The 21601-nt window shown below is 32.9% G+C and overlaps 1 protein-coding gene across 1 annotated transcript; it reads right to left on the reverse strand.

Moving 5' to 3' along the window:
- Positions 1-16336: 16336 nt before the first annotated feature.
- LOC137837323 (dynein light chain 1, cytoplasmic-like) lies at positions 16337-20105 on the reverse strand. The gene is made up of 2 exons (XM_068646302.1): positions 19614-20105; positions 16337-16648 (listed from the first exon to the last, which is right to left on the reverse strand). The coding sequence occupies exons 1-2, from the start codon at positions 19839-19841 to the stop codon at positions 16493-16495; spliced, it is 384 nt and encodes a 127-aa protein (XP_068502403.1). The 5' UTR covers positions 19842-20105; the 3' UTR covers positions 16337-16492.
- Between the last annotated feature and the right edge of the window lie 1496 nt (positions 20106-21601).

A 21601-nucleotide genomic window follows, 5' to 3' on the forward strand; every position in this document is an offset into this window, starting at 1 on the left:
GTTTGGAAATTTGTTTGTGTATGAGTTTGTAAGAAATTAAATAAAAACAAAGTAAATGATTGTGATGAGTCAATTGGGAAAATTGGGATTAGGGTTCATTCTTCTCACTTGTTTGCATTTTCAATGAATCAAAACGTATAACATTCCATCTTGATTGACATTGATGCATATATAAAAATCATTCATATTGATTCTTCGTATACAAAATTATTAAGATAGTCTCCTAAATATCAAGTCCTCGTATATTTATAAAAAGTCCTTATCCTTAATAACAAATGTTATAAAACAATTAATGTTGCAAATCTATTCATAGCATTCAAATATGTTAAGCATTATCATTTAGGTCAAATACTTAGAATTAATTTTCAATCAAATCTAATTATCAAAATCATGAATCAAGATTCAAATTTTAATAATAAAATAAGAATACCAATCATCAATCAAGAACATAATATTATAAATAAATATCACCTCAATACATAAGAATTAGTCACTCATGTTGGCCATTACAAGCATGGAAAGCAAGAAAAGAAGGTGTAAGACGTTTCTTCTTGACGATTGCCTCCTTTAGGGTTTTCTATCTCTCTCTATTCTCCCAATGATCTCTAGGGTTATGCCCCATGCCTTCTATTTAACCTAACTGGAATTGGGCTAAGTGACATCTCGCTTAAGCGAGATATTGCTTGCTTAAGTGAGTTTAACGAGAAAAAACTCAACTTGACTGGTGTGAACTCGCTTAAGCAAGCCTTGGACAGTTCCAATGTAGCAACTTTCCATTTCCATCTTCTCCCTTCTCCTTTAGCCCTTTTATCTCCATTTTCCCTAAAATTATGAAATTAACACAGATTTAGGAATAAATCGTTCCCATTCATCTTATAACAAAAAATATGTAAAAAGGTTCAAATTCCTAAATTAAGGGTTGAACTATAGCTATTTTATCAATTAAAATTCATAAGTGTCTATCTTTTTATATGAAATATTTTTTATTTATGGGACTTATCAACTCCCTCCAACCTAAAATCTTATTTGTCCTTAAGCAAAGTAAATGAATATAAATAAATCATATTTTAGTTCAAATATCAAAACAACTTTATGTTGAATCAAGTGTGTTCAAGCTTTGAAGAATCCAAATCCTTTGAGTTTGATGGAAGGCTGGATGTGCTTGTTGTTGCTGAGGTGTATTAAAATAGGATCTGGGTAGATTATTTGTGTTAATCCACTCTTGATTGAATCCAAAGCTTAAGCATTCTCAAACCTTTTTAATTGAAAGTGTTTTAAAAACTAAGTGAAAAACAACCTGTTGTTTTGTCGAAACAACCGATTGTTTTATACTTAAGTGTTTTGAGAAAGGTTGAAAACTGTATTTGATGGTTGACTTGCTGTCAAACCAAAACAACCGATTGATTCGAGCATTCAACCGATTGTTTGTTTTGGGACCATAACAAAAAACTATTTTGTGCTTTGACTGAGCTTTAAATGATTTTATAACTGAAAGCGCTCCAGTTTTAAATGCTTTGACCAGTCTTTGAAAGCAATAAATAGTTAGTTAAGCTTTTGTAACAAACAACTAAGATTTAATCATAGAAAAAAGATTTGAGTTTTTCACTGATTTTGCTTTTGAAGAGTTGAAAGATTGCTTTGAGATTGCTTTGATCAAGAAAGAGTGGAATAGGATTTTCATCTTGTATTGATTTCAGATCATTTTGTAACAAGTGTAATCCTTCTGTACTTTGTGTAAACTATGTTGTGTAAGGCTGAGAAGTGTTGTGTGCTCTTGAGGTTGTCAAGATCAACATTCTTGGTGGTGTATGTGCTGAGCCAAAGGAAGTGTGTGTCTTGAGGGGATCAAGGTCACTTCTTTGGTAGTGTTTGTAAGTAATCTAGGTTTGATTGCTTAGTGGATTCCCCCAGTGGTTTCTGGGAAGTCTGGATGTAGTTCTTGGTTTAAGAGTGAACCAGTATAAACTGTGTGTGCAATCTCTCTATCCCTTAAACTCTTTAATTTCAGTTTATATTTGTTAACTGGTATAAACAACTGATTGTTTCTGCGAAACAACCGATTGTTTTTCTGGTGCTGTGCTAAATTGCTTTGTGTTTTTGGCAAACTGAATTCTGAATCATGTTTTCTCAAAGGAATTTCATTTTAGACTAAAAAGATTGTGAAAACCCTCTTTAATCCATTCACCCCCCTCTAGTTTAAAGTCATACATTCTAACAATTGGTATCAGAGCTTGGTACTTGAAAGATACTCAAGTTTGATCTGAAAATCTTTTTCGATGGCTGGAAAACTATCTTTCGAGGAAGGTGCTTCAATCTACAAACCACCTTTATTCTGTGGTTTGAATTATAAGTATTGGGAGGCTAGAATGAAAATCTTTGTTGAATCCATTGATCAAGGAATTTGGGATTCAATCGAAAATGGCCATTTCATTCCAAAGATTAAAAAGAATGGATCTTTTATTGCAAAACCTTGGTCCCAATGAACCAATGAAGAATGTAAGATGGCCAAGCTTGATTGTACTGCTCAAAACATAATAGCTTCTGCACTGGATACTAATGAGTTTTTCAGGATATCTAAATGCAAATCTGCCAAAGAGATGTGGGACACACTCAAAGCTACTCATGGGAACATGAATGAATCAAAGGAAGTAAGAACAAGGAGACAAGCACGAAGGAAAAGGAGGCAAAACCTAAAAAGCCTCAACCTCTACTTCATGGCCAAAACGGAAGATGATTCAAGCAGTGTAAGTTCCTCTAACTCCTCAAATTCTGAAAATTATAGTCAATTGCTTCAAGCTTTTCAAGAAACACATGAAGAAGCTAACTGATTGGCCCTCTTGAACAACCAGTTAAAGGGAATGAATAACTGGCTTGAAAACAGAGTAAAAACACTAGAAGAAGAGTTGGAAAATTCAAAAACAGATTTTGAAAACCTTGAAATTGTTTACAAAAACTCTTCTTGCAAGTGTAATACTCTTATTTGTGAAAATTGTGAAAATCTTGAAAAGAAAGTTCATTATCTTGTTAAAATTGTGGATAAGCTTTCAAAAGGTCAATCCAACTTTGAGAATGTCTTGGCATCTCAAAACTGTGTTTTTGGAAAAGCAGGATTGAGTTTTAACCCACAGAACAAGCAAGATAGATTTTCAAAGTCATTTTCGAAACTGCCAGAAAAACAACCGATTGATCTGTTGAAACAACCGGTTGTTACATGCTTCTATTGCATGAAAAGAGGCCATTCTGTCAGATTCTGTAAAATCAGAAAATATGTTGTTTCTAGAGGCTTTATGAAGTGGATTCCCAAATGTTGTAAAGGTTTAAATGATAAATGTAAACCAAATCGACCCACATTTATAAGGGGACCAAATCTTTGTACTTGAAAATCTTCTTTGTAGGAAACCTTGAAGGAGAGCATGCAACAATGGTACCTGGACAGTGGGTGCTCAAAGCACATGACTGGGGATAAATCAAAGTTTCTAAGCATCTCCTTTAAGCAAGAAGGGCACGTTACCTATGGGGACAACAACAAGGGGAGGATTCTAGGAAGAGGATCCATAGGAGACAAAGATATTTTGGTCATCCATGATGTTCTCTATGTAGGAGGTTTAAAGCACAATCTACTGAGCATTAGTCAATTGTGTGACAAAGGATATCAAGTTATCTTCAAAACAAACTCCTGCGAAATTTGTCTTCCCAACACAAAAGAGATAATGTTGATTGGTAAGAGAATCAATAATGTTTATCTTTTAGATATCTCTTCTCCTTGTTCAATTGGTTGTCTTCTATCCAAGCATGATGAGTCTTGGCTTTGGCATAGAAGAATTGCTCACATTCACATGAATCACCTGAACAAATTAATATCTAAAGATCTTGTGATTGGGCTGCCCAAGCTCAAGTTTGAAAATGACCATATTTGTGAAGCTTGCCAGAAGGGGAAACAAGTGAAAAGCTCTTTTAAAATAATTTTTTTTTGTTTCTTCTTTAAAACCTCTTGAGCTACTTCACATGGATCTCTTTGGACCTTCAAGAACCATGAGCCTTGATGGCAACTATTATGCTCTTGTTATTGTGGATGATTTTTCTAGGTTCACTTGGACTCTCTTCTTGGAATCAAAAAGTGATGCCTTCTCTGCATTCAAGAAGCTTGCTAGAAGATTGAAAAATACAAAGAACAACAACATAGGCTCAATAAGAAGTGATCATGGAGGTGAATTCCAAAATGAAAAGTTCAGCAAGTTCTGTGAAAAGATGGGAATTCTGCACAATTTTTCAGCTCCAAGAACTCCACAACAGAATGGTGTAGTGGAAAGGAAGAACAGATCCCCTGAAGAATTAGCTAGAACAATGCTAAGTTAATCTTCTCTTCCCAAGTATTTTTGGGCTGATGCAGTTAGCACCTCTTGCTATGTGATGAATAGAGTGCTAATAAGGCCAATATTGAAGAAGAATCCTTATGAACTCTTCAATGGAAGGAAACCAAACATCAATCACCTCAGAGTTTTCGGTTGCAGCTGTTTTGTTCTCAACAATGGAAAGGAAAACTTAGGGAAATTTGATGAAAAAGTTGATCATGGTATCTTCATTGGCTATTCTCTAAATAGTCATGCATACAGAATCTACAACAAGAGGCTAATGACTGTAGAAGAGTCTGTTCATGTTGTCTTTGATGAAGTGGATCGCAAAAGCATTCAAATCTCGAAGAACAGTGCTGAAGAGGATGAGCAGAACATCAGTTTGGAGAAGCTGGACATCTGTGCAAAAAAAAAACAATCGGTTGATTGCTCGAAACAACTGATTGAAATTCTGCAGCAGAGTGAGTTGCCCAAAGAATGGAGGATTCCTAGAGATCTGTCAGTGGAGAACATCATTGGGCAGATAAAGAAAGGTGTCTCTACATGTAGCTCTATCTCAAACTTCTGCAGGCACACTGCTTTTGTCTCTCAAATAGAACCAAAGTCAATTGATGAAGCTCTCAAGGATAAAAAATGGGTTGAAGCTATGCATGAAGAGTTGAATCAGTTTGCAAGGAATGAGGTATGGTTTCTTGTCCCTAAAACAGCTGAGATGAACATCATTGGTTCAAAGTGGGTCTTCAGAAACAAAATGGATGAGGATGGTGTGATCACAAGGAACAAAGCAAGGCTAGTTGCCAAAGGCTACAATCAAGAGGAGGGAATTGATTATGGTGAAACTTTTGCTCCTGTTGCAAGATTGGAGGTTGTGAGGTTGCTGTTGGCTTTTGCATGTATGAGTGGATTTAAACTCTTTCAAATGGATGTCAAGAGTGCTTTTTTAAATGGCTACATCAATGAGGAAGTGTATGTGGATCAACCACCGGGCTTTGAAGATCATCAATATCCTAGTCATGTCTTCAAGCTGAAAAAGGCTTTGTATGGGCTGAAGCAAGCTCCAAGGCAATGGTATGAAAGGCTTAGCAACTTCCTTCTGTCTCATGGCTATAAAAGGGGAATGATTGACAAGACTCTCTTCATCAAAAAGTCAAATTCTGAAATTATCCTTGTGCAAATCTATGTTGATGACATCATCTTTGGTGCTACACAAGATAGTTTGTGTGAAGAATTTGTGGCTGCAATGAAATGTGAGTTTGAAATGTCCATGATGGGAGAATTGTCTTTCTTTCTTGGATTGCAGGTTAAGCAAACAAAGGTTGGAATGTTTCTATGCCAATCAAAGTATTGTAAAGAGATTCTCAAGAAATTTGAAATGGAGAGTTGCAAGGAAGCAAACACACCTACGCCATCAAGCTGCTACATGGATGCAGATGCTGTTGGAAAAGGGGTAGATCAAACAAAATACAGAGGTTTGATTGGCTCTTTGCTCTATCTAACAACAAGTAGACCGGACATAATGTTTGCGGTATGTCTTTGTGCAAGATATCAATCAAATCCAAAGGAATCCCACTTCAAAGCTGCAAAGGGAATTCTGAAATATCTCAAAGGAACAACAAATGTTGGGTTATGGTATCCTTCTCACTCTCCCATTCATTTAATTGGTTATTTAGATTCTGATTTTGCAGGATGCAAGCTAGATAGGAAAAGCACAAGTGGCACTTGCCACCTCCTTGGTTCAAGCCTCATCTCAAGGCATAACAAGAAGCAAGCTTGTGTGGCTCTCTACTGCAGAGGCTGAGTACATAGCTGCTGGAAGCTGTTGTGCACAAATCCTCTGGCTCAAACAACAACTTGCAGACTTTGGATTGCAAATCAGCAAGGTCCCTTTGATGTGTGAAAATACAAGTGTTATCAATCTTACCAAAAATCAGATTCAGCACTCAAGAACTAAGCATATTGAGATACGCCATCATTTCATCAGGGATCATGTGAGCAATGGGGACTGTGAAGTGAAGTTTATTGAGACAAAACTGCAACTAGCAGATATCTTCACAAAACTACTACCAAGAGAGAGGTTATTCTTTTTGCGAAATGAGTTAGGTATCCTTGACCTTCAAAATCTTTCCTAAATCTGTTTTATACCTGTTATAGTCTATTTGAGAAGACAAATAGGGGGAGAATTGATTAGTTCTTGTGTATCTTTCTCTAGAATTGTCTAAAACTGCTGAAATCTCTAATATCATAACTGTTTCTGCTTCTGCTGATAGAAACAACCGATTGTTTCGTGTAAACAACCTATTGTTTTTCTGGAACTTTGTTTTTAATATGTGTAAAACTAACCTGCTGTTGTAGAAAGCATTGGATTGTATATATGTTGTTTTTGCAGGAACTGCTTCTGATTCAATCAAATCCAACACAAGCAACCAGGGATTTGTCTTCATCAAATAGGGGGAGACTGTTGAATCAAGTGTGTTCAAGCTTTGAAGAATCCAAATCCTTTGAGTTTGATGGAAGGCTGGATGTGCTTTTTGTTGTTGAGGTGTATTAGAATAGGATCTGGGGTAGATTATTTGTGTTAATCCACTCTTGATTGAATCCAAAGCTTAAGCATTCTCAAACCTTTTTAATTGAAAGTGTTTTTCAAACTAAGTGAAAAACAACCTGTTGTTTTGTGGAAATAACCGACTGTTTTATACTTAGGTGTTTTGAGAAAGGTTGAAAACTGTTTTTGATGGTTGACTTGCTGTTAAACCAAAACAACCGATTGATTCGAGCATTCAACCGATTGTTTGTTTTGGGACCATAACAAAAAACTATTTTGTGCTTTGACTGAGCTTTAAATTATTTTATAACTGAAAGCACTCCAGTTTTAAATGCTTTGACCAGTCTTTGAAAGCAATAAATAGTTAGTTAAGCTTTTGTAACAAACAACTAAGATTTAATCATAGAAAAACATATTTGATTTTTTCACTGATTTTGCTTTTGAAGAGTTGAAAGATTGTTTTGAGATTGCTTTGATCAAGAGAGAGTGGAATAGGATTTTCATCTTGTATTGATTTCAGATCATTCTGTAACAAGTGTAATCCTTTTGTACTTTGTGTAAACTCTGTTGTGTAAGGCTGAGAAGTGTTGTGTGCTCTTGAGGTTGTCAAGATCAACATTCTTGGTGGTGTATGTGTTGAGCCAAAGGAAGTGTGTGTCTTGAGGGGATCAAGGTCAATTCTTTGGTAGTGTTTGTAAGTAATCTAGGTTTGATTGCTTAGTGGATTCCCCCAGTGGTTTCTGGGAAGACTGGATGTAGCTTTTGGTTTAAGAGTGAACCAATATAAACTGTGTGTGAAATCTCTCTATCCCTTAAACTCTTTAATTTCAGTTTATATTTGTTAACTGATATAAACAACTGATTGTTTCTGCGAAACAACCGATTGTTTTTCTGGTGCTGTGCTAAATTGCTTTGTGTTTTTGGCAAACTGAATTCTGAATCAAGTTTTCTCAAAGGAATTTTATTCTAGACTAAAAAGATTGCGAAAACCCTCTTTAAACCATTCACCCCCCCTCTAGTTTAAAGTCATACATTCTAACACTTTATTTACTAAACAACAGATTAAATTAGAAATTTATGGTGCTTCCAACTTCAAATATAGCAAGATTGGTAAAATCAACTTCCAGGATAATACCGAACCAATGAAATGACAATTTATCAAGAAATTTCTTCTCATATTCTCACAGGTAAGTGTTTCTATCTATTTCCACTAAATCCTAGCAAATAACAATTGATTTTCATTTCATCTTCATATCACAATCATTTTAGAAACATGAATCTTAAGGTTTAGGGTTAAATAAGGCTAGACTTCCAAAAAATATTGGTTTTTCAAATACCAAAATGCACACTTGAAAGAAGAACATAGCTACATTCCTATTGCAATACAAAAGTGTTATCTAATTACCATTTCCTTTGGCTTCAATCCTTTTCCTCATTTGATTTCTTTTATGATTTCAAGATAAAAAAAATTCAATCCATTTAAGAATAATAAAAATATATTAATCCTATTTCTAACCAATTGAATTAATTAAACTTTAACATAACTAAAACTAACCATTCCCTTTTCTATATATAAATTGCATCTATGTTATCCTTCCTTAAACATGCCAATAGGTAGGGAAATTTATCAATTAAGGTTAAGGGTGCAATACTAATAACACAAATTCTTGGCTCAAAAGGGTTATCACTAAAAATTATATATTCAATTTACATAAATGTTCGCTATTTGGCCCTGGGTTTCTAATCAACACAAATGCCTTAATCATTTTCATGCTCTTTTATGATTTAACATAAAATATAAATTAAGTAACCTCAACTATCAATTCATGAGTAAAACTCTCTAAGTCTCAAACTGTTTTAAGATTCACACACTCACTTGGCTTAATTAGTCTAATTCCTTATTGCTTGTCATTCTGTGTTCCAATTAATCATCCTGTTAAATTTCCATGTACCACAATCTCAACCACATTTGAATATGGATTCAACACATTTTCTTTTCCAACCCGTGTCTACATCATTTCATTGTTCTAATATTTAAACACTAAGTATATGATTAATACTTTTTCCTCAATTGAAATTAATATTCCAGTTCATATAATAACGTTTAAGAACAAAATAAAACTAGAAAAACAACTCAACAATTAAATTAACACTAAATAACTAGAAAGATAAAATCATTTTTTTGTTCTTCTTTATGCTCAATCATCTCTTCTCAGTAACTCATCAAGCTCTGTGTTAAACTCCTCATCTACAACTGTAGATGGCCCTGCTTCATCTGCTCGACCTGCCCCCAAAAAAAATAATACCTATCCTCAAGTCATTCAACATAAGCTTCAAATTGATCTAGAGGCACACAGGGGTTAGGTTGTTCTTGAGCACGTAATTTTGAAACGCTCAACTCGCTTAGGTGACCTGTATCTCACCCAGGTGAGGCTAATATGGCATGTGATAAGTGAAATCTCATCTAAGCAAGATTTGTCTAACTTGAGCGAGATTTCTCCAGAGAGCACCCTCTTTTTAAAACACTTAACTTGCTTAGGCGAGCTGTAACTTGCTTAGGCAAGTTTCCCTGCACCAAAAAATTCTAAGTTTATGAAAAATCATGGATTTTATCAAACAACATCAAAACTAAAATTAAAATAAATAAATCAACACTAAATGAATAAAATTTATACTGGGTTGCCTCCCAGAAAACGCTTGCTTAACGTCATATATAACTTGACGTGTGTTTCTTTAAGGTTCATTTAAAAGAATCTCAATGGTGAGTTCTTTCTTGTCATTACCCAAATATGGCTTCACCCTTTGACCATTTACTACCAAACTTCTATGTGATATTTGGTCCTCTAAATGTATTGCTCCACAAGGCTTAACTTCCTTAAAAATATAAGGGCCTGACCATTTAGATTTTAGCTTTCCAAGAAAAAGTCTCAATCTGGAATTAAATAACAACAGAGATTGGCCAATATGAAAATTCCTTTCCGAAATCTTCTTGTCATGATATTTTTTTGTCCGTTCCTTACAAAGCTTTGAGGAACTATATGCATTTAATCTCATCTCCTGAAGTTCTTGAATTTGGAGTTTTCTCTTCTCCCCAACAGCTTTAGCATCTAAATTTAACATCTTCAATGCCTAATATGTCTTGTGTTCCATATCTATTGGAAGATGACATGCTTTCCCATAGATCAACTAAAATGGAGAAAGAGAAGTATGGGTTTTATATGCAGTTCTATAAGCCCACAAAGCTTCATCAAGCTTAATTGACCAATCTTTTGTAGATGAAGCCATTGTTTTTTCAAATATTTTGTTTATTTATTTATTAGAAACTTTTGCTTGCCCATTTGCTTGTGGATGATAGGTTAAAGCTACTTTATGACTAACTCCATAATGTTCTAAAACTTTCTTCAGTTGGGTATTGCAAAACTGAGAGACACAATCATTGATCAATACTATAAAAGTACCAAACCTACAAAAATATTCCTTTTAAGGAATTTAATGACTGTCTTAGCATCTGCTATCTGTGATGGAATTGCTTCTACCCTTCTAGATACATACTCCACTGCCAACAATATATACTCATTTGAAAAAGAAGGTGGCAGTGGTCCTATGAAATCAATTCCCCAACAATCAAAGACTTCAATTTCTTGAACGTTTTGTAATGGCATCTCATGTCTTATGGAGATGCTTCATGTTCTTTGACATTTGTCACATCTTCGTACCAACTCATGCATGTCTTTGAATAATGAAGGCAAAAAAAAAAAAAACTAATTGGAGAATTTTTGCAGCTATCTATTCCCCATTAAAATGTCCACCATATAATGAACTATGGCATTTCCATATAATTTTGTTGGCTTCATCTTTTGCAACACATCTTCGCAACAAGTTGTCTGCACCAATCTTGAGCAAATGAGGTTCATCATACATAATGATTATCATCTTTAAAAATATTATCCTTTGGTGCCAATCAAAATTCTCTGAAACTACTCCAAAAGCTTTAAAATTAGTCATATATGCAAACCATGGCCTCTCCTCAATCGCTAATAGCTTCTCATCTAGAAATTCGTCAAGAACCTCAGGTTCCAATGTTGTTACCTCATAAGATAGTCTTGATAAATGATCAACTAAATTGTTCTCACATCCCTTCTTGGCTTTGATTTCTAAATCAAATTCCTGTAACAAAAGTATCCATCGTATAAGCCTTGATTTAGAATCTGACTTAGTTAATAAATATTTAATGGCAGTATGATTAGTAAAACAAATAACTTTAGAGCCTATCAAATAAGATCAAAAATTTTCAAATGCATACACTATAACAAGTAATTCCTTTTCTATTATAGTGTAAATACTTTGAGTTTCATTTAAAACTTTACTTGCATAATGTATGACTTGAAAAATGATTGTAAATGATTGTGATGATTCAATTGGAAAAATTGGGATTGGAGTTCATCCTTCTCAAACATTTGCATTTTCAATGAATAAAAAAAATATAACATTCTAACTTGATCGACATTGATGTACTTATAAAAATCATTCATATTGATACCTCACATACAAAATTATTAAGATAGTCTCCTAAATATCGATTCCTCGCATATTTATAAAAACTCTTTATCATTATGAACAGATGTTATAAAGTAATTAACATTTCAAATCTATTCCTAACATTTGAAATATGTTAAGCATTATCATTTAGTTTAAATGCTTAGAAATACTTTACAGTCAAATCTAAGGATCAAAATCATGAATCAAGATTCAAACTTTAATAATAAAATGACAATACCAATCATCAATGAAGAACATAATATTTTAAATAAATATCACCTCAATACATAAGAGTTTGAAAAGATTACTCTCAATCCCAAAGGGAAGAATTAGCCACTCATGTTGGTCATTACATTCATGGAAAGCAAGAAAAGAAGATGTAGGATGTTTCTTCTTGATGGCTGCCTCCTTTAGGCTTTTCTATCTCTCTTTATTATCCCAATGATCTCTTGGGTTATGCCTCATGCCTTCTATTTAACCTAATTGGGCTTGGGCTATGTGACATCTCGCTTAAGCGAGATATTGCTTGCTTAAGCGAGTCTGACGAGAAAAGGCCTAACTTCACTGGAGTAGACTTGCTTAGGCGAGGCTTGGGCGAGTCTTGAGCGAGTTCCAATTTTCCAACTTTCTCTTTTAATCTTGTCAATTCTCCTTTAGTCCTTTTATCTCCATTTTCCCTTAGAATCCTGAAATTAACACAAATTTGGGAATAAATCATTCACATTCATCTTATAATCAAAGATATGTAAAAAGGTTCAAATTCCTAAATTAGGGGTTGTATTATAGCTATTTTATAAATTAAAATACATAAGTGCCTATCTTTTTATATGAAATATTACTGAATTATGTCACTTATCAGTTTTGAAGAACCTTGTTCTTCTTGATTTTTCGGTACATATGACACTTGATCTGGTTGGTGTTTATTTCAGATGGGTGTTTGATCTTGTAAGAAATATATGAACCTCCAACAATAATAAGGTTGTTGGCCCAATATAACCCTAGAATTCCTAGGGTATAATATGGATGAAAATTACCTTGGCAAGGAGCACATGGATGTCCACATGGCAACCTAGGAGTGGAGAGGATTTAGCATGGAAGGTGTGAGCTACACATGGAAAGCATGAGTCCACATGACACCTCATTGGAGAGTTTATTTATGTATTTTCAAATTTTGGCTCCAAAATGTTCAATCCCTTACACTATAAATAAGTGGGTAGATTACATGTAAAATAGCTTAAAAATATATGAGTGTTATGCTGCCCATTTGTATCCAAAACACTTTCCTATGCTCTCTCTAGGGTTGTCTTCCTCTTAGCCTTCCGTAGAACCTTTCCTAGTGAATTGGCATAACCTTTCACTATCCTTTTCCACGTTCTTCCACTTCAATTTCAGAACTTCTCTTGAGTTCAAACAAGCTTCTGCAACTCACTTCCATTCCGTCAATCAAAAGCCAAGAAACTACATGTGCATGGATAACAATTCCATCTCGCACCAAGTGGAATAGGTCACTTTTAGTGAATATGTGACTTATCCTTGTCTGGCTTGGATGTGCACCAAATTTAGGTCTTTTTGCTGCTATATTTTGGCTTTGTTTTTCAAGTCCCACATTCTTTGTATAGCAAGGTAGGCAAGGGCCAAAGCATCTATGTTAAGATGTTAGATGGTCCACTGGTAGACGGTCTCATGATTAAGAGTCTATGAGTTTTGATGATAACGAACACTATAAGATGTACTTAGATTTCTAACAAAGCTAATGTATGTGTAAAATTAGACAAAAACAAATTAGACAATTTATTAAGATTGAGTTTGTTAGATGACCCTGCAATATTAAAACTATTAAACGATCTCTCAAAGTTAAGCTCATTAGACAGCCAGTGTGTTAAGAAAGCCAAAGTCAAACTATACAATATTGACATTCAAATCATTATTAAAATGTTTTTCAAAAAAATATTTTGATGAAATAAATCTTAATGAAAGTTTGATTGCTTTAAACGTTTAAAACTTGTACAGACATAGAAAGTTTTTTGAAAATATATTTACAGTAAAATTTCTGAAATATTTTTTTTATAATTTTGAAATTTGAAAGATCATGATTCAGTGATACCTATGCATTTAAATTGTGATTATTATTGATTCTGATATTCAAATTTTTTATAGAGATTACTTACAACACTTGGGATGCGTAAAAGACTTCAAAGTCAGAGTTTCCTTTTAGAGCGTGTAATAGGAAAATGAATGCTACTACAATACGAGATTTTTGCTCTCAATAAGGAAAGTAAAATTGAGCTTCAATGATTAAATATTTACAAATATATAGAAAGACACACTAAAATCATTACATCATAAGTTTTCTTATATAGTGTCTAATACAAGAAAGATGAAGAACAATACGAGATAATGGAAAGTTCAAGTACAAATATATCAAATCCTTAACGTTCAATTTTCTATGGATAAATAAACATTTCAAAACTTTAAATGTGATTAAGATGTACGTAGCATAAATGTTTAAGTTGCTTTATAGAGAAGAAACAACATCAGTACATATTTGAACATATATTCAAGTTAAATGGATTCAAAGAATTAAAGTTCACATATGAACAAAGAAAGAAAAATTTCAAATTGCATCACACGTTTAAGATGCATAAGAAATGATTTAGTGCAAAAGTTTCTAAATGAAGCATCTAGCGACTATATGGTGAAATGTAGTACACAAACTTCAAACATACATCTTCTAAGATCTATATGTAAATACCTAGAGAATGAAGATAAGTACAACAACAATGCGGAAAATGATTGCAAAGTGAACTACTCGAATGTGTGAGTGAGAAAATAAAGTTTTGTATTGTACATATTATATCTGCTACAAAAGAGCGTCTAATGAGTTGGGTTGTGAGTTAAACCTTGTAAATCCTTTACACTATGAAGTATACTCTGTGAGCTTTGATTGTTCTCTTTTTTGGGAGTGTTTTTCTCAATTCTTTGAGAGGTATTAATCTCAAGGGCAGATTAGAACTAGTTTACCTGGAGAGGTTTATACTCGTTCCTGAAGAGGTATTAAAACTTGGTGTACCTAGAGGGGTTTAGAATACTTATCCTGGAGAGGTGTTAAAACTTGTATAGTATAAGATCTTAAGTGGTTTCATTTTTTTTAATCTTGTTATTAGACTTGCAGATTGAGTTCAGACTCCATTCAACACCCCTCTTTTGCTTTTGGTTCTCTTAGGTCAAACATGAAATTGATCTTCTCCTTCAAGGACCCTTTCTTGAAGAGAGGAACACCAGTTTTCCCATAGAAACTTGAAGTTTGAATATTTTCAAAGTCTTCTCGTGTGTTTTGGAGGATGCTTCCATCAAGTTGTTAGATACATTAAATAATATTATTATTTGTTATCATCAAACATGGATTTCTTAGGCATAACATAAAAATTAATACTTGTGTCATATCATAAAACTCATCTATTCCTTTATAACACACTCATAAAGTTTTTTGGTGAATCTTCACCCTCAAAATACATGAACCTCCATAAGTTATTCACCACCAAATACATCCATTTACTTGATCAAGTCATAAGTTAAATTTTGGATACCCATTATCACATTCCATAACTCAATACTCACACTGATCTCATACAAGGTGTTACCTCCTTGTACCAATTCATTAAATCTTAGCTCCATCCATATCATACCGTGTTTTCACTAAACAAAATAATTAAAATCACATAATATAACATTTATGAACATATTCTTATGAATGTTAAAATAATTTTAAATTTTAAATAATATACATCTTTTTAAATCATTAGACTAAATAATTAAACTAAGTTTGTTTGGAATTTTAATGAATTGATTTTTCAAATAAAACTTTTTTTCTCAATTTTGTTGGCTGATGGTAGTTTTATTGAGTTAAATTTCGGCTATTTCACACTACCTCTATTTCTCTATGCAAAATTTATACATTTAGAAACTTATGCTGGGTGAATTTTCAATCCAGGAAGAAAGTATGTAAAAAATCAACAAGCAAAACTCAATACTCAAAATTAACCCTATCATTTCAATTCAAAATTAAAAATAGGTTTCAACATTTCAATAACACATATTCAACCGAGACCATAACTCAAATTTCTACTTTTACCAATTAAATAATAAATTTCACATGCAAGAAAAATTCTCAATCTTAAAAAGATAATATAAACTAAGAACATATGCAAGGACATATTTATTTTTTTATAATCCTTCCTCTATGAATAATTTAATTAAGATTAAAGTCAACTTCCCTTACTTAAAATTGTTTTATATAAGAGGAAGAAATACTTTTTGAAATTTTAAAGAAAAATCATATAAAAAAGTTTTAGTGAAACCATGAATCAAAATAAATAAAGAATAAAATTTTTATTTTTATATTTATAAGTTTAAAACTAAACTTAAAACCTAAATATCACTCATCATTTAAACGTTAAATCTTCTCACCAAATACTCATAAAATTATATGTCCTTACATTTTACTATATGACTCAAATTTATTTTTCTTTTAAATGTTTCGACTTCAAGAGTTTATGCTTTTCTGAATTTACATATGATTTGATAATTTGCTTAGTTCAATTCTTTCTAAATTTATGTAGATTTTGAGTTCGATAATCTACAATCTCTATGGAAGCATAAAAACAGTTTTGGTGATCTCCAAGATTCAGATAACTAGTTTCAGGGCCTCCAAGGACATGTGTACATTTTTCTATGAGTATGTTTCATTTTATACAAACTAGTGTGCAAAAGTATCAACCATAAATATTCACATGGATAATTCTATAAAATGGTATTGTGAGCTCAACAATCTTTAAATCTAGTGACTTACACCACAAATTCTGCATTCAAAATGCTCTCCCACATACGACAAATCCAAACAAAATTGCATCCAATAATACTCTTTTTTGTTGAATAGAAGTGCATCAATTACATCAGAAAATACAGTATATAAATGTTTGACTTAATTTTACATATCAGCCGGTTTAAAATTTTAAAATACATCTTCCCAATGAAGCATGGCTCATAGTTGTGGAAGTTGTCAATGGTCCAAAGGTTCAACAGCTGTCTTGAAGAGAAGGATATAAACCTTATCAATGGAAAAGTACAAAAAGCCACCAAGAGAATGTGTAACATAGGAGCCAAAGCTAGTACCCACAATGCAGTGCCATGCTGGACCATATGAAGAATCAAATTCCTGTAAGCCCAGTAAGTTTCTATCATTAGCCATCTAAGTTTTTCATACCAGGAATCAAAACTTGGAAGTTTTACAATAAACCATAGCTCAAGAGGGAAACAAAATAAAGACAATGGTCAGCAAAACTTTTTCAAGTAATGTCTATTTGAAATCTGGTGATAATTCATCCAGTTCAAATATAAATCAGTTAAGAACCAAAAAGGAAAAAGAGAAGGTTAAACTTTTTGCTGCCACTAATACACACAAACTAGGAGTGACAAATGAAATTCTTAATTGTGAGTGTAATAGATGAAGCAAGCATCACTAAAGAATCTTGGAATAATCAAATCTGTCACAAGCATAACTAAAAAAAATGTCCCTGACATTCATTTTATAAGAGAGACACTAGATATGCATTCCGTTTGAGTAATAGGAGTTATAATAACCTTTAATATCATCTGACAACATTGAAGGCCCTATCAATGAAATGAGGGACCAAGTAACATTTTCATCACAAAAAAACAACCTATACCAAGCAATCTATTTATTAATTTTACAACCAACATAGTTAATAAACATACTTTCCAATTTATAACTTTTAATATCATTTGGCAACCTTGGAGATTCACAGTAAAGAGTAGTGCAATCCTTAGTGGACCACAAAGATACCAAAGTCATAAGGATACCCCCATCTTCATTATTTAACTGAAAATTGCTAAGCCTGAGTGCACAAAATCGTTATGCATGAGTGCAACAAGTATGCTTCCTGCATCTCAATATGCCCTTCCATTTTCTCTGATCAGCAGTGAACAGAACATGCAATTTTATCACTTCTGAGCTGACTTCTGTTTTCACTTTCATATGATGATATGATAATATACAAATAGCTATAGAACACTCATAGTATGAAAAATCCGTGCATTCTTTACCAAAACCAAATGCAAAGACTACTTCTAACACTTCGTTGTAATTACATGTGTTCCTTCCAAATTACTTTCTAAGGGTACAGGCTTGATCCTTTGAATCCTTGTGACAGAGCCTTTGGGAGTAGTACCACACCACAAAAGTTAGATGTTGTAGTTGGAGAGCATAAGGCTTATGAATCCCACACTAGATCCTAACATCCTACCCCGCTATGTAGTCCTTTGGTTAATCCCAGTCAAACATAGCAAGCTAGAAGAATGGTGAAACGCTCTGATATGATATCAGTTCATAAGAACGAACTGTGGAAGAATCACACCACAAAAGTTAGTTGTTGTAATTGGAGAGCCAAAGGCCTTATAAATCCCACACTAGAATCTCCTACTTCTAGTATGGAACTCAAGTCCCATACCTTGTTATTGAAGTCTAAAACCTTTCAATGACAAAATCCCATTTATAACTAGCATATTTTCCCAAAGATAATAAATAGTTTTAGCATCTTCATCAGCTTATCTTAAACCTTTAATATAATACAAGGGGACACATGATACAAAATAGTGCTGGATCTGTTTTGAGGATTATCCGTTGTTGCTTTTCACTTTATATTTATCTGCATACACCTACTCTCCTCAAACCCCATTTGGTAAGAGCCTTGCCTTGGTTCACCCTTTACACATGTGCAGTTCTTTGATATCATTAACAAAACGACTTAGCGAGACCATTCAACCCATCTTTAAGACATTTACATAGTTGATCACCCATGTTACCGTGTACCCTTTACAAGTAAGAAGTGGAAAAACCTTTTGGGAGAAGAAGAAAAGAGAAATATCTTTTTAGTTTAAGTACTATGCTGCAAACAATGTAAGGCCTATTTGGTTTGAGTTCTATTCTTTTCTTAACTTTCACTACTTTTTATAACTCGGGAATGGAGAGGGAAGAGGGAAAAAGAAAAGGGTTTGAAGGAAATGACATCAGATCTGGAAACTTACTACATTTTTTTTATCAATATACTCCTTTACAGGACTTCAAATTATATTAATAATTAAGTTTCAGAGGGCAAATGGAACTAAAATTCCTAGAACCGGTGAATTATGAAGCACCAGATTAAAATAAGGGCTTTTGCAAGCTCAGAATATGTGGTTTTGGTGCATTTGAGAATGAAGGAGAGATAAAAGCAACAGAAAACTTCATGGAACCACCATAACAGCTTCGAAGCATAAAGGTTCAGAGACTTCCAGACAATTATTCAGGGTCAAAAATAGACTAGGAAGCCAGAAAGAATATGCAGACTCTAGGATAAAAATAAAGAGTTCAAGAATAAGTTAGCAAGTAGAAAAAAATATCCCTCCAACTCAACAAGTATTTAAAAACCACTCTTTCAGCATGCCCAATAAAACACAACACAAACCATTACCAAACCATGCGTGATTTCAAGATATCATTGGCAAGAATGAGAAAACAACACACACACAACAAAAACTACCTTCTAGAAGGCAAAGAAACAGAAACAGGATAGTTCCAATTTGTTGACTGAAGCAGAAATCAATTAGGCACATTCCATTGATGTTAACCCAATTGACCTAATACCAACACCCAAAATCAAAATCTGCATAGAAATTTGGCTATATACTTAATCCACTGGTTATGTTATATTATTATTTCTTTCTAAACAGTAACAAGAGCTAGGCAAATCAAAGAGTCAATATTAAATAAGGCAACTACAATGTAGTTCGTAAAAAGTTTTTTGGTGTGATTCTCTCAGTAGTGTCAATTAAGAAGGTTTGTATTAAAGATCAATTTAAACTAGAACTCCAATTCTGATTCCAGAAGAGTACTTAAAGTAAAGAAGGAATCACATCTAAATTGTGTTCTATTAAATATTCAGTCACAAAAAGACACTAATTTTACTCAGCCAAGACATTTAGAACCAGTAACAACATTTTCCAAAAGCTTCCAAATCAGACACTATTCGAACTTTGCAGGGTCAAAGATCAGACCCCAAAAACAGATTTTTTGAAAATTTTCCCAGAAGAATAAAGAAAAAGAGAAAGTATATATATCTAACCTTCTTAAGGGAAAGTGCAAGGAGTTTACTGTCAAGCTTGTTGCCAGGTAGCAGAGATTCCAAGTGGAGACGTGCATAATGGAAGGCGTGGTTCTGCAAAGGAAGGGGCATGTCACAAGCTCTGACATGAACCTTGAGATTCTCATGCTGCTCTATGGACTTCTTCTTCTGTATCAAACTGCTCAGAAACTTGCTCCTTCTCTCTAGCTCCTTCTCTGCTTCCTCCATGAGCTGTGGCTGCAACCCTTGTGAATATTATCTTACACTCTCATCATCACTCACAACTCAAACCAACTCCAACCCTTTTCTCCTCTTGCTCTTTGGCCTCTCTCTGTGGTCACCACTCAGAGAAAGAGAACAAGGTATTGCACAGTGTAATGGAATAAGTATAGGAAGGAAGTTTAGAAAAAATAAAGTTCAAAGGGTTCTTTACTCCTGCACTATATAGACTCTCACTGTGACATTATCAATCCAATTTATAATACACCATTAATTTTAGATGAAAGAATCACTATTTTTGATGAATACATGCTACAAATTATGATAGAATACATTAATAATATTCTTTAAAAAGATTAAATTTAGTTGTCATAGAATTTCTCTTTTTTACTATCTCTTAGTTACTATAAATCAACATAACCAAAAAAAATTGGCTAGCTATCTTTATCACGATGGTTCACTTTATTTGACATTCTGTTTTTGTGCAATTAAAAATTTGATTAACATGTTTTAACTAATTCTTCATGGATAACAAAGGAAAATTAAGTATCATAGTCACAAAATCTGGTATATTATCAAAGAAGAAAAAACATAACAAAAAGGCAAAAATCAAAATTATGATTTGAAATTGAAAGTGTCTCGTATTTATTTTTGGTTTAAGTTTTCTTTATAAATGGTATTGCCTTTGTTATGCCTCCACTTGCAATATATAGCAATTAGCATCACAAATTTTAAAAGATGTGAAGTAAAGATTACTCAATTACACAAATTTGTTTAGCATTACAAAATCAATCAATTTCGCGTTTCCTTTTCTGTTTTTCATGAGTGATTAATTCCACTTTTCAATTTCCATTAACAATGATGATGAAGTAACAATAAAAGAATTTCTATAACACTGCTAATTGGTTCAAAAAAGGCACCATGAAACTTGGTTCAATCTATAAAATTTATAATGGGAAACTTTAATTGATAGTGTGGTCTTAAGTGTGTGTTTTTTTCAGTCACGATGGAATAAAAGTAATGATAAAAAAGTATAGCATTTTTGTAACATGGGATTGGCTAGTAAATCATTTCAAAGGATAAAATAATAAATTTTACCCATTAATAAGAAAACAACTATCAATGTTACATTCTTGGATTCAACATTGGTAATGAGGAGATTTTATTAAAAATGATTAATTTAAATTAAAAAGTAAGTGAATATTTTGTATTAATAAAAAAATTATCAATATTAGATGGAAATAATAAATAAAATTGATTTTTTTTAATAATTGAATTTTTTTCATTTATCCTCTGGCATGAGTAGTTCATTTTAGAAAAGTTAAATCTTTTAATATAAAATTTTAAAAGAATATTTGTATTAAATACTTAACCATATATCACTAATTAAATCAAAACTTCATATATGAATTTATTCACTCATTCAATTATTTGTTTGATATTTTATAAGTAAATTCTCTCTCCACTACCATACTTTCTCACTATGTGCATATTAATTGTAAAAAATACTAGGTTTTAACTTTATAAAAAATTTCAAATGATTCTAGCATAAGCATAATCTCACCTTTCTAAATAACCTCATTTGCATCTCGCATCTCATACCTCTGTTTCAGCTACATACCTCATTTCTTCTCTAGTTGCAGCATTTGGGATAACATTTTCATCAATTGAGCATGTGTGACAAGGTTGACAAGAAGATTTGTTATATTCGACGTTTTACGGTGCGAATATAATCTTTTTTTTTTAGTTTTGTACTCTATTTTTGCAAC

The sequence above is a fragment of the Phaseolus vulgaris genome, chromosome 4 (assembly GCF_000499845.2).
Source record: "Phaseolus vulgaris cultivar G19833 chromosome 4, P. vulgaris v2.0, whole genome shotgun sequence".
NCBI lineage: Eukaryota > Viridiplantae > Streptophyta > Magnoliopsida > Fabales > Fabaceae > Phaseolus > Phaseolus vulgaris.